At 61.0% G+C, this 12,733-nt stretch overlaps 2 protein-coding genes across 2 annotated transcripts in view; one reads left to right on the top strand and one right to left on the bottom strand.

Moving 5' to 3' along the window:
* The first annotated feature begins 4,042 nt into the window (after window positions 1-4,042).
* On the top strand, window positions 4,043-6,769 carry LOC131574247 (uncharacterized). Its single transcript, XM_058828667.1, has 3 exons — window positions 4,043-4,239; window positions 4,311-4,434; window positions 5,279-6,769. The coding sequence occupies exons 1-3, from the start codon at window positions 4,043-4,045 to the stop codon at window positions 6,749-6,751; spliced, it is 1,794 nt and encodes a 597-aa protein (XP_058684650.1). The 3' UTR covers window positions 6,752-6,769.
* A 1,998-nt stretch (window positions 6,770-8,767) lies between these two features.
* Window positions 8,768-12,733, bottom strand: part of NCAPH2 (non-SMC condensin II complex subunit H2) — a 32,888-nt gene continuing 28,922 nt past the window's right edge. The window contains exons 16-21 of the mRNA XM_058828668.1: window positions 12,706-12,727; window positions 12,205-12,273; window positions 12,031-12,074; window positions 11,584-11,685; window positions 9,044-9,193; window positions 8,768-8,946 (exon numbers count right to left, since the gene is read on the bottom strand). Coding sequence (XP_058684651.1) covers window positions 8,797-8,946; window positions 9,044-9,193; window positions 11,584-11,685; window positions 12,031-12,074; window positions 12,205-12,273; window positions 12,706-12,727 — 537 coding nt within the window. The 3' untranslated portion in view covers window positions 8,768-8,796. The remainder of the gene's footprint in view (window positions 8,947-9,043; window positions 9,194-11,583; window positions 11,686-12,030; window positions 12,075-12,204; window positions 12,274-12,705; window positions 12,728-12,733) is intronic.

Genomic DNA, 12,733 nt, shown 5'->3' on the forward strand with positions numbered 1-12,733 from the left:
TTATTTGGGGGGGATATTTGGGGGATATTTGGGATATTTGGGGGATATTTGGGGGATATTTGGGGGATATTTGGGATATTTGGGGGATATTTGGGGGGATATTTGGGGATATTTGGGGGATATTTGGGGGGATATTTGGGGGATATTTGGGGGATATTTGGGGATATTTGGGGGATATTTGGGGGGATATTTGGGGATATTTGGGGATATTTGGGGGGATATTTGGGGGGATATTTGGGATATTTGGGGGATATCTGGGGGATATTTGGGGGGATATTTGGGGGATAAATGGGATATTTGGGGGATATTTGGGGGATGTTTGGGATATTTGGGGGATATTTGGGGGATATTTGGGGGGATATTTGGGGGGATATTTGGGGGATATTTGGGGGATATTTGGGGGATATTTGTGGGATATTTGGGGATATTTGGGGATATTTGGGGGATGTTTGGGGGGATATTTGGGATATTTGGGATATTTGGGGGATATTTGGGGATATTTGGGGGATATTTGGGATATTTGGTGGATATTTGGGGGATATTTGGGGATATTTGGGGATATTTGGGGGATATTTGGGGGATATTTGGGATATTTGGGGTATATTTGGGGGATATTTGGGGGATATTTGGGGATATTTGGGGATATTTGGGGGATGTTTGGGATATTTGGGGATATTTGGGATATTTGGGGGATATTTGGGGGGATATTTGGGGGATATTTGGGGATATTTGGGGGATATTTGGGATATTTGGGGGATATTTGGGGGATATTTGGGGGATATTTGGGATATTTGGGGGATATTTGGGGGGATATTTGGGGGGATATTTGGGGGATATTTGGGATATTTGGGGGATATTTGGGATATTTGGGGGATATTTGGGATATTTGGGGGATATTTGGGGGGATATTTGGGGGATATTTGGGGGATATTTGGGGGATATTTGGGATATTTGGGGGATATTTGGGGATATTTGGGGGATATTTGGGATATTTGGGGGATATTTGGGGGGATATTTGGGGGGATATTTGGGGATATTTGGGGGATATTTGGGGGATATTTGGGGGATATTTGGGGGGATATTTGGGGGATATTTGGGGGATATTTTGGGATATTTGGGGGGATATTTGGGGGATATTTGGGGGATATTCGGGGGATATTTGGGGGATATTTGGGGGATATTTGGGGGATATTTGGGGATATTTGGGGGGATATTTTGGGGGATATTTGGGGGATATTTGGGAGACATTTGGGGGATATTTTGGGGGATAAATGGGATATCTGGGGGGATATTTGGGAAGGTATTTGTGGGGATCAGATCCCTCAATGCCCCCCGTGTCCCCCCCAGGCCAGCCCTGGCTCCGGGTGCACCATGAGGGGTGTCTGAGCTCGGAGGGACGGCAGGAGCTGCAGGCTGCGCTGTGCCTCGGACCGGAGCCCCCCCGGGACCCCCCGGCCCTGGTGGCTGAGACCATCCTGCCCTCGGGCCCCGTCCCCGGGCTGTGTCAGGAGTCGTGATAGATCACAGGGACGGTGATATCGGGACTCGCGATAAACCACAGCGATGGCGATATCGCGGGCCTGTCGGGACTCACAATAAACCACAAGGATGGCAATATCAGGATTCACAATAAAATACAGGGATGGTGGTATTGGGACTCGCGATAAACCACAGCAATGGTGATATCGGACTCGCGATAAACCACAGCGATGGCGATATCGTGGCCCTGTCAGGACTCACAATAAACCACAGGGATGGCGATATCAGGACTCATAATAAAATACAGGGATGGTGGTATTGGGACTCACAAGAAACCACAGGGATGGTGATATCGGGACTCATAATAAACTACAGGGATGGTGGTATTGGGACTCGTGATAAACCACAGGGATGGCGATATTGGGACTCATAATAAACTACAGGGATGGTGGTATTGGGACTCGTGATAAACCACAGGGATAGCGATATCGTGACTCGCGATAAACCACAGCGATGGCGATATCGGGACTCACGATAAACCACAGGGATGGTGATATTGGGACCCGCGATAAACCACAGGGATAGCGATATTGGGGCCCTGTCGGGACTCACAATAAACTGCAGGGATGGTGATATCGGGACTCGCGATAAAATACAGGGTTGGTGATATTGGGACTCACTCACGATAAACCGCAGCGATGGTGATATCAGGACTCGCGATAAACTGCAGCGATGGTGATATCGTGACTCACAATAAACTACAGGGATGGTGATATCGTGACTCACGATAAACCACAGGGATGGTGATATCGGGACTCACAAGAAACTACAGGGATGGCGATATCAGGACTCACGATAAACCACAGGGACGGCGATATCGGGACTCCCTCACAATAAACCACAGCGTTATAGATACATTTTATATTGTTGGCTTTTGGCAAATATTCAAATGAATGTTATGTGTATAAGAATGAGAAATTTTGTTGTATTAATATAGTTTTCTTTCTTTCTGTTATTGATGAAATTTAGAAATAGTGCTATAATACAGATATGTTAGGCTATGGCATAGTATTAAAATAAAACTGCTTTTGTTTGTATAAACCAAATCCTGAGGGAAAAAAACAGCTGGAGAACTCCTGGATTTGTAAATTCTCTTATCCAGGTGAAGACAGCAGTGCCCAGAACTCTGGGGGAGGAATTTATTGCATTTCTGGTATCAGGGAATGTAAATCTCGATGGCACCAAGAAGATTGATCTACTGGGAAGGGGGCAAGAGAAAACTGAACAATAAACATAAAAAATCTTCAGAAGAATTTATGAATCTGTGTGAGAATTTATGGATATGTTTGAGAATTTATGGATTTGTGTGAGAATTTATGGATCTGATTGAGAATTTATGGATTTGTGTGAGAATTTACGGATCTGATTGAGAATTTATGGATATGTGTGAGAATTTATGGATCTGATTGAGAATTTATGGATATGGATGAGAATTTATGGATATGTTTGAGAATTTATGGATATGTGTGAGAATTTACGGATCTGATTGAGAATTTATGGATCTGATTGAGAATTTATGGATATGTGTGAGAATTTATGGATATGTTTGAGAATTTATGGATCTGGATGAGAATTTACGGATCTGGTTGAGAATTTATGGATATGATTGAGAATTTATGGCTATGGATGAGAATTTCTGGATCTGATTGAGAATTTATGGATATGGATGAGAATTTATGGATCTGGATGAGAATTTACGGATCTGATTGAGAATTTATGGATATGTGTGAGAATTTATGGATCTGATTGAGAATTTACGGATCTGATTGAGAATTTATGGATCTGATTGAGAATTTATGGATATGGATGAGAATTTATGGATATGTGTGAGATTTTATGGATCGGATTGAGAATTTATGGATATGTTTGAGAATTTATGGATCTGATTGAGAATTTATGGATATGTTTGAGAATTTATGGATCTGGATGAGAATTTATGGATCTGGATGAGAATTTACGGATCTGATTGAGAATTTATGGATATGTGTGAGAATTTCTGGATCTGATTGAGAATTTCTGGATCTGTAGCAGGGTTCTGTTTTTAAGGGACAATCCTTTGTCAGTGAGGTGAATGCAGAGACACCCGGCCCTATCTGTATATTTTACTTTATTTTTTCTCCTAATTGTTATTTTATTAAACTTTTAAATTCTATAAAAATGATGTGAAGCTCGTTTTTCACACGCAGGGGTGGCGATATCGGGACCATGTCAGGACTCATAATAAACCACAGGAATGGCAATATTGGGACTCACAATAAACTACAGGGATGGCGATATTGGGACTCCCTCACGATAAACCTCAGGGTTGGCAATATCAGGACTCGCAATAAACTGCAGGGATGGTGATATCGGGGCCCTGTCAGGACTCATGATAAACTGCAGGGTTGGCGATATCGGGACTCACAATAAACAGCAGCGATGGCGATATCGGGACTCACAATAAACCACAGGGATGGAGATATCGTGACTCACGATAAAGTGCAGGGTTGGCGATATCGGGGCCATGTCGGGACTCACAATAAACCGCAGCGATGGCGATATCGGGGCCATGTCAGGACTCACGACAAACCGCAGCGATGGCGATATCGCGGCCATGTCGCGATTCACGCCCCCCCCCCCCCGTCTGAGGGAGCGGCGCGAGGCGTTGGCGCCACCTAGCGGAGGAAGCGGGGAGGGCGCTGAGGGCAGGCCACGCCCCTTGTGACCACGCCCACCATTGCCACGCCCCCATTGGCTGCTCCATTTCCATGCCCCGCCCCCTCCCCGTGTAGCCCCGCCCCTTCTCGGCGTGGCCACGCCCCCTCCCGGTATTTCCGGTTCCGGCGGGAGCGGTGCCGGTGCTCCGGGCGGGAACGGCGGCGGAGGCGGCGCGGGGTCACCGGGCAAAGGGCAAAGGTCAGCGGGGAGCGACAGCGCCGGTGCAGCGGGAGGGGACAGGGGACATTCGGGGGGGGACAGATGAGGGGACAGGGGACATTCGGGGGGGACAGATGAGGGGACAGATGAGGGGACATTCGGGGGGGACAGATGAGGGGACAGGGGACAGATGAGGGGACAGGGGACATTCGGGGGGGGACAGATGAGGGGACATTCGGGGGGGGACAGATGAGGGGACAGGGGACATTCGGGGGGGTCCGGGAATGGCGGGGCCGGGGATGGGGGTCCAGGGGCCGCAGGGGGGGGGCGGGGGGGATTCGGGCTGAGGGGCTGGGGACCAAGGGCAGCAGGACACGGGGTGGGGACAGGGGACATTGGGGACATTTGGGGGGCAGAGTGGGGGTCCAGGGACATGGGGAAGGGTGGGCTGAGGGGTCAGGGGACATTTGGGGCACAGAGTGGGGGTCCCAGAGCAGCAGGACATGGCATGGGCGACATTTGGGACATTTGGGGAGCAGAGTGGGGGTCCCAGAGCAGCAGGGTGGGGGGACAGGGGACATTTTGGGGGCAGGGTTGGGGTCCAGGGAGGGGTGGCCTGAGGGGTTGGGGGACAGGGTTGGGGTCCAAGAGCAGCAGGGTCGGGGACAGGGGACATTTGGGGGACAGGGTTGGGGTCCAGGAGCAGCACAGTACAGGGTGGGGGACATTTGGGGACAGGGTTGGGGTCCAGGGACAGGGAGAGGGGTGGGCTGGGGGGTCAGGGTGGTCACTCAGAGCCCAGAACTGAGCTCAGGACCCACCGCGGTGTCCTGGGGGTGACACACGGGGGTGTCACTGACCCCCCCTTTCCTCCTCCTCACAGCCCCCGGCCATGCTGCGCTCGCTGCGCCCCCTCCCTCACCTGTCCCGGTGTCCCCCCTTGTCCCCATCCCTGTGTCCCCCCTTGTCCCCATCCCTGTGTCCATCCCTGTTCCTGTGTCCATCCCGGTGCCTGTCCCGGTGTCTCTCCGTGTCCCCATCCCTGTCCCCGTCCCTGTCCCCATCCCTGTCCCTGTGTCCATCCCGGTGCCCATCCCTGTCCCCGTCCCGGTGTCTCTCCCTGTCCCCATCCTTGTCCCCATCCCTGTCCCTGTGTCCATCCCGGTGCCCGTCCTTGTCCCCATCCCTGTCCCCCTCCCGGTTCCTGTCGGTGTCCCCATCCCGGTGTCCCTCCCCGTGCCTGTCCCAGTGTCTATCCCTGTCCCCATTCCGGTGTCCCTCCCTGTCCCCGTCCCGGTGTCTGTCGGTGTCCCCATTCCTGTCCCCATCCCCATTCCTGTCCCCATCCCCATCCCCGTTCCTGTCCCCATCCCGGTGTCTGTCGGTGTCCCCATTCCTGTCCCCATCCCTGTCCCTGTCCCCATCCCCATTCCTGTCCCCATCCCCATCCCCATTCCTGTCCCCATCCCGGTGTCTGTCGGTGTCCCCATTCCTGTCCCCATCCCTGTCCCTGTCCGCATCCCCATTCCTGTCCCCATCCCCATCCCCGTCCCTGTCCCCATCCCGGTGTCTGTCGGTGTCCCCATTCCTGTCCCCATCCCCATTCCTGTCCCCATCCCCATCCCCATTCCTGTCCCCATCCCCGTCCCCGTCCCTGTCCCCATCCCGGTGTCTGTCGGTGTCCCCCGGTGTCCCCCGTTTGCCGCTGCGCTGGCGGCTGTTGGTGGCGGTGGCGGTGCTGGTGACAGCGGGGACAGCCTGGCTTTACCTGCGGCAGCAGAAGCGGCGCCAGCAGCGCTCCCGTCACCTGCGGCAGCTGCGGGCGCTGGCGCTGGCCCGCGGTGACTTCGAGCTGCGCGACACCTCGGGGACACCGCGGCGACTTCCGAGCGACTTCCAGGGGCGCTGGCTGCTGCTCTACTTCGGCTTCACGCACTGCCCGGACGTGTGTCCCGAGGAGCTGCAGAAACTGGGGGCGGCCCTGGAGCTGCTGGAGCAGCAGCAGCCGCGGCTGCCGGAGCTGCAGCCGCTCTTCATCACGGTGGATCCCGAGCGTGACGATGAGGAGGCGCTGGGGCGGTACCTGCGCGATTTCCACCCGCGCCTGCTGGGGCTCACCGGCACCCCCGAGCAGGTGCGGGGCGCCGCGGCCGCTTTCGGGGTGTACGTGAGCGCCGGGCCCCGCGATGAGGACGGGGATTACGTGGTGGATCACTCGGTGCTGACCTTCCTGGTGGATCCCGACGGGGTTTTCCGGGATTGTTACGGGAGATCCCGCACGGCCCAGGAGGTGGCGAGGAGCGTCAGGGGGCACATGGAGGGATACGAGCCGCTGCCCCCCGAGGGAGGGGAATAAACGGGGGGACCCCCCGGCTCTGGAGAGGGGATGTGGTGATTTGGGGGGGTGGGGGAGTCGATTGTGGGGGTGGGGACACCTGAGAGCCCCCCAGAGGTGTCACTTGGGGGGTGGGGACACCTGAGAGCCCCCAGTGCCCCCCAGAGGTGTCACTTGGGGGGTGGAGGGGACACCTGAGAGCCCCCCAGGGGTGTCACTTGGGGGCTGGGGACACCTGAGAGCTCCCCAGGGGTGTCACTTGGGGGTGGGGACACCTGAGAGCACCCAGTGCCCCCCAGGGGTGTCACTTGGGGGCTGGGGACACCTGAGACCCCCAGGGGTGTCCTGTGGGGTGGGACAGAGCCCTGAGAGCCCCCAGAGCCCCCCAGGGGTGTCACTTCGGGAGTGGGGACACTTGAGAGCTCCCCAGGGGTGTCACTTGGGGGATGGGGACACCTGAGAGCCCCCCAGGTGTGTCCTGTGGGGAGGGACAGAGCCCCCCAGGGGTGTCACTTGGGGGGTGGGGACACCTGAGAGCCCCCCAGGTGTGTCCTGTGGGGAGGGACAGAGCCCCCCAGGGGTGTCACTTGGGGGGTGGGGACACCTGAGAGCCCCCCAGGTGTGTCCTGTGGGGAGGGACAGAGCCCCCAGGGGTGTCACTTGGGGGGTGGGGACACCTGAGAGCCCCCAGAGCCCCCCAGGGGTGTCACTTCGGGAGTGGGGACACTTGAGAGCCCCCCAGGGGTGTCACTTGGGGGGTGGGGACACCTGGAAGCCCCCCAGGGGTGTCCTGTGGGGGGTGGGGACACTTTACAGCCCCCCAGGTGTGTCCTGTGGGGGGTGCAGGGACCCCCAGTGCCCCCCCTGTGGTGTCACCTGGCAGGGAGGGACCCCCAGGAGTGTCCCATGGGCAGGGGGGGGGGCTCTGTGTGGGTGACTGAAGTGACCCCTCCCCAAAAGAAGGGAGACAAAGGGTGGGGGGGCAGAGAAACCCCTCCCCTGCAGCCCCCAGACCCCTCCCACCCTCTGCAGCCCCCCCAGACCCCCTGAAGACCCCCAGACCCTTCCCCACGGGTGGGGGTCCCTGTTCAGGTACCTGAAGTGACCCCCCCCTCACCCCTGGAGCTCTGCAGACCCCTCCCCAAAAGAAGGGAGACAAAGGGCAGATGGGCAGAGAGACCCCCCCCCCCAGCCCCTCCCACCCCCTGCAGCCCCCAGACCCCTCCCCATGGGCGGGGGTCCCTGTTCAGGCTCCTGAAGTGACCCCCCCAGACCCCCTGCAGCCCCCAGACCCCTCCCCATGGCTGGGGGTCCCCATTCAGGCTCCTGAAGTGACCCCCAGCCCCCTCCCCACATTGGGGGTCCCCATTCAGGCTCCTGAAATGACCCCCCCAGACCCCTCCCCACACTGGGGGTCCCTGTTCAGGCTCCTGAAGTGACCCCCCCCAGACTCCCCCCCAGACCCCTCCCCACACTGGGGGTCCCCATTCAGGCTCCAGAAGTGATCCCCCCAGACCCCCTGAAGACCCCAGACCCCTCCCCACACTGGGGGTCCCTGTTCAGGCTCCAGAAGTGATCCCCCCAGACCCCCTGAAGACCCCAGCCCCCTCCCCACACTGGGGGTCCCCATTCAGGCTCCTGAAGTGACCCCCAGACCCCTCCCAGCCCCTCTGCAGCCCCCCAGCCCCCTCCCCACACTGGGGGTCCCCGTTCAGGTTCCTGAAGTGACCCCCCCAGACCGTTCCCCATGGCTGGGGGTCCCCATTCAGGCTCCTGAAATGACCCCCCCAGCCCCCTCCCCACACTGGGGGTCCCCATTCAGGCTCCTGAAATGACCCCCCCAGACCCCTCCCCACACTGGGGGTCCCTGTTCAGGCTCCTGAAGTGACCCCCCCAGACCCCCTGAAGACCCCAGCCCCCTCCCCACACTGGGGGTCCCCATTCAGGCTCCAGAAGTGACCCCCAGCCCCCTCCCCACAATCCCCCTCCCTCCCTCCCCAGAAGAGTCTTTTCCTTCACCCAGCCATGGTGGGGGTGTGGGGGGTGTTTATTTGGGGAGGGGGCTGTCACTGGGGGCTGGGCTGGCTCTGGGAAGGCAGCAGAAAGTTCTGGAAGCGCTCGTGGGCCGGGCGGGCCGAGAGCGGCCGCAGCCGCGCCGTGTCCAGCGCCGCCTCCAGCCCCGCGTCCTGAGCCAGCTCCACCTCGGCGTCGTTGGCCTGGGGACGTCACCAGGGGTGGCCTGGGGGGTCCTGGAGACCCCCAGAGCCCCCCAGAGCCCCCCCAGAGCCCCCCAGAGCCCCCCCAAAGCCTTACCAGCTGCAGAGAGGCCAGCAGGTACCGGCACACCTCGAACGGCGGCTGCCCGGCCACCAGGCTGGCCAGAGAGTGCCAGCGGCCGGGGCACGGACACCGAGCGGTCAGTGCCAGGCCATAGGCTCGGACATCGAACGGGACACGGCTCTCCTGAGGGGACAGGGGACAGGGGACACTGAGGGGACACAGGGGACACCGAGCGGTCAGTGCCAGGCCATAGGCTCGGACATCGAACGGGACACGGCTCTCCTGAGGGGACAGGGGACAGGGGACACTGAGGGGACACAGGGGACACCGAGCGGTCAGTGCCAGGCCATAGGCTCGGACATCGAACGGGACACGGCTCTCCTGAGGGGACAGGGGACAGGGGACACTGAGGGGACACAGGGGACACCGAGCGGTCAGTGCCAGGCCATAGGCTCGGACATCGAACGGGACACGGCTCTCCTGGGGGGACAGGGACACTGAGGGGACACAGGGGACACCGAGCGGTCAGTGCCAGGCCATAGGCTCGGACATCGAATGGGACACGGCTCTCCTGGGGACACGGGACAGTGAGGGGACACAGGGGACACTGAGGGGACACAGGGGACACCGAGCGGTCAGTGCCAGGCCATAGGCTCGGACATCGAACGGGACACGGCTCTCCTGAGGGGACAGGGGACAGGGGACACTCAGGGGACACAGGGGACACCGAGCGGTCAGTGCCAGGCCATAGGCTCGGACATCGAACGGGACACGGCTCTCCTGAGGGGACAGGGGACAGGGGACACTGAGGGGACACTGAGGGGACACAGGGGACACTGAGGGGTCTGGGGACACAGGGGACACTGAGGGGACACTGAGGGGACACTGAGGGGACACAGGGACACTGAGGGGACACTGAGGGGTCTGGGGACACAGGGGACACCGAGCGGTCAGCGCCAGGCCATAGGCTCGGACATCGAATGGGACACGGCTCTCCTGAGGGGACAGGGGACACTGAGGGGACACAGGGGACACAGGGGACACCGAGCGGTCAGCGCCAGGCCATAGGCTCGGACATCGAATGGGACACGGCTCTCCTGAGGGGACAGGGGACAGTGAGGGGACACTGAGGGGACACAGGGGACACTGAGCGGTCAGTGCCAGGCCATAGGCTCGGACATCGAACGGGACACGGCTCTCCTGGGGGGACAGGGGACACTGAGGGGACACTGAGGGGACACAGGGGACACTGAGGGGACACAGGGGACACCGAGCGGTCAGTGCCAGGCCATAGGCTCGGACATCGAACGGGACACGGCTCTCCTGGGGACACAGGGGACAGTCAGGGGACACAGGGGACATGAGGGGACACTGAGGGGTCTGGGGACACTGAGGGGACACAGGGGACACCGAGCGGTCAGTGCCAGGCCATAGGCTCGGACATCAAACGGGACACGGCTCTCCTGAGGGGACAGGGACACTGAGGGGACACAGGGGACACCGAGCGGTCAGTGCCAGGCCATAGGCTCGGACATCGAATGGGACACGGCTCTCCTGGGGACACAGGGACAGTGAGGGGACACTGAGGGGTCTGGGGACACAGGGGACACCAAGCGGTCAGCGCCAGGCCATAGGCTCGGACATCGAACGGGACACGGCTCTCCTGAGGGGACAGGGACACTGAGGGGTCTGGGGACACAGGGGACACCGAGCGGTCAGTGCCAGGCCATAGGCTCGGACATCGAACGGGACACGGCTCTCCTGAGGGGACAGGGGACAGTGAGGGGACACTGAGGGGACACTGGGGACAGTGAGGGGACACAGGGGTCAGTGAGGGGTCTGGGGGGCTCAGGGGGGCTCAGGGGGGGCTCAGGGGGGCTCAGGGGATGTTCAGGGGGCTCAGGGGGGGCTCAGGGGGTGTTGAGGTGTGAGCAGAGCAGGGCAGAGGCTCTCAGGGGTGAGCAGGGTACCGGCAGCCCCCTGCCCATCCCGGGGGTCCCGGGGATCAACCTCTTGCCCGTCCCGGGGGTCCCAGGGTCAGCCCTCCACCCGTCCCAGGGGTCCCAGGGGTCCTGGGGGTCCCAGGGGTCAGCCCCAGCCCATCCCGGGGGTCCCAGGGGTCCCAGCCCATCCCGGGGTCAGCCCCAGCCCATCCCGGGGGTCCCGGGGGTCCCAGGGGTCAGTCCCAGCCCATCCCGGGGGTCCCGGGGGTCCCAGCCCATCCCGGGGGTCCCAGGGTCAGTCCCAGCCCATCCCGAGGGTCCCGGGGGTCCCAGCCCATCCCGGGGGTCCCGGGGTCAGTCCCAGCCCATCCCGGGGGTCCCTGCCCATCCTGGGGGTCCCGGGGGTCCCAGCCCATCCTGGGGGTCCCAGGGTCAGTCCCAGCCCATCCTGGGGGTCCCGGGGGTCCCAGCCCATCCCGGGGGTCCCGGGGGTCCCAGGGTCAGTCCCAGCCCATCCCGGGGGTCCCGGGGGTCCCAGGGTCAGTCCCTGCCTATCCCGGGGGTCCCGGGGGTCCCTGCCCATCCCGGGGGTCAGTCCCTGCCCATCCCGGGGGTCCCGGGGGTCCCTGCCTGCTCCTGCAGCAGCGGCTCCACGCGCTCCTCCCACAGCCGGATCCGCTGGGACAGCTCCGACTCCTGAGCGAACTTCTGAGAGCTGGCCATGAACAGCTCCTGGGGACACCCAGGGGACAGTGGGGACACCCTGACACCCCTGGGGACACCCTGACACCCCTGGGGACACCCAGGGGACACTGGGGACACCCTGACACCCCTGGGGACACCCCAAACCCCCCTGGGGACACCCCAAACCCTCCTGGGGACACCCTGGGGACACCCTGAGACACCCCAAACCCCCCTGGGGACACCCTGGGACACCCCAAACCCCCTGGGGACACCCCAAACCCCCCTGGGGACACCCTGGGGACACCCTAAACCCCCCTGGGGACACCCTGATCCCCCTGGGGACACCCTGGGGACACCCTGGGGACACCCTGGTGACCCCATCCCCACACCCACCACGTTCCTGCGCACCAGCTCCTCGTATCCGGGCTCGGGGGGCTCTGTGGGAACAGGGGGTCACCCTGGGGGGTGGGGACAGCACCCAGCCCCCCCCCTGGGGACACAGGGGACCCTCGGGGACAGTGGGGGAGGGGAATTCGGGGGGGGAGGGGCTCAGTTTGGGACCCTCACCCAGGGCTCCTTCCCCCGGCTCCTCCGGCTCCTCGGGGTGCTCGTCCTCCAGCGCCCCAAAATCCTCACCTGGGGGGGGGAACAGCACCCTGGGACCCCTGGGAGACCCCCAGAGACCCCTGAGACCCCTGGGAGACCCCCAGAGACCCCTGAGAGACCCTGAGAGACCCCTGGGACCCCCTGAGAGACCCCCTGGGACATCCTGGGACCCCCCCAGAGCCCCTGGGACCCCCCTGAGACCCCCTGGGAGACCCCCAGAGCCACTGGGACCCCTGGGAGACCCCCAGAGACCCTGGGAGACCCTGAGAGACCCCTGGGACCCCCTGAGAGACCCCCTGGGACACCCTGGGACCACCCCAGAGCCTCTGGGACCCCCCTGGGACCCCCTGAGACACCCTGGGACCCCCCCCAGAGTCTCTGGGACCCCTCTGGGACCCCCTGGGACCCCCCCCAGAGCCCCTGGGACCCCCCTGAGACCCCCTGGGAGACCCTGGGACCCACCTGGGACCCCCCTATGGGCCCCCTGAGA

The sequence above is a fragment of the Poecile atricapillus genome, unplaced genomic scaffold (assembly GCF_030490865.1).
Source record: "Poecile atricapillus isolate bPoeAtr1 unplaced genomic scaffold, bPoeAtr1.hap1 scaffold_204, whole genome shotgun sequence".
Lineage (NCBI taxonomy): Eukaryota > Metazoa > Chordata > Aves > Passeriformes > Paridae > Poecile > Poecile atricapillus.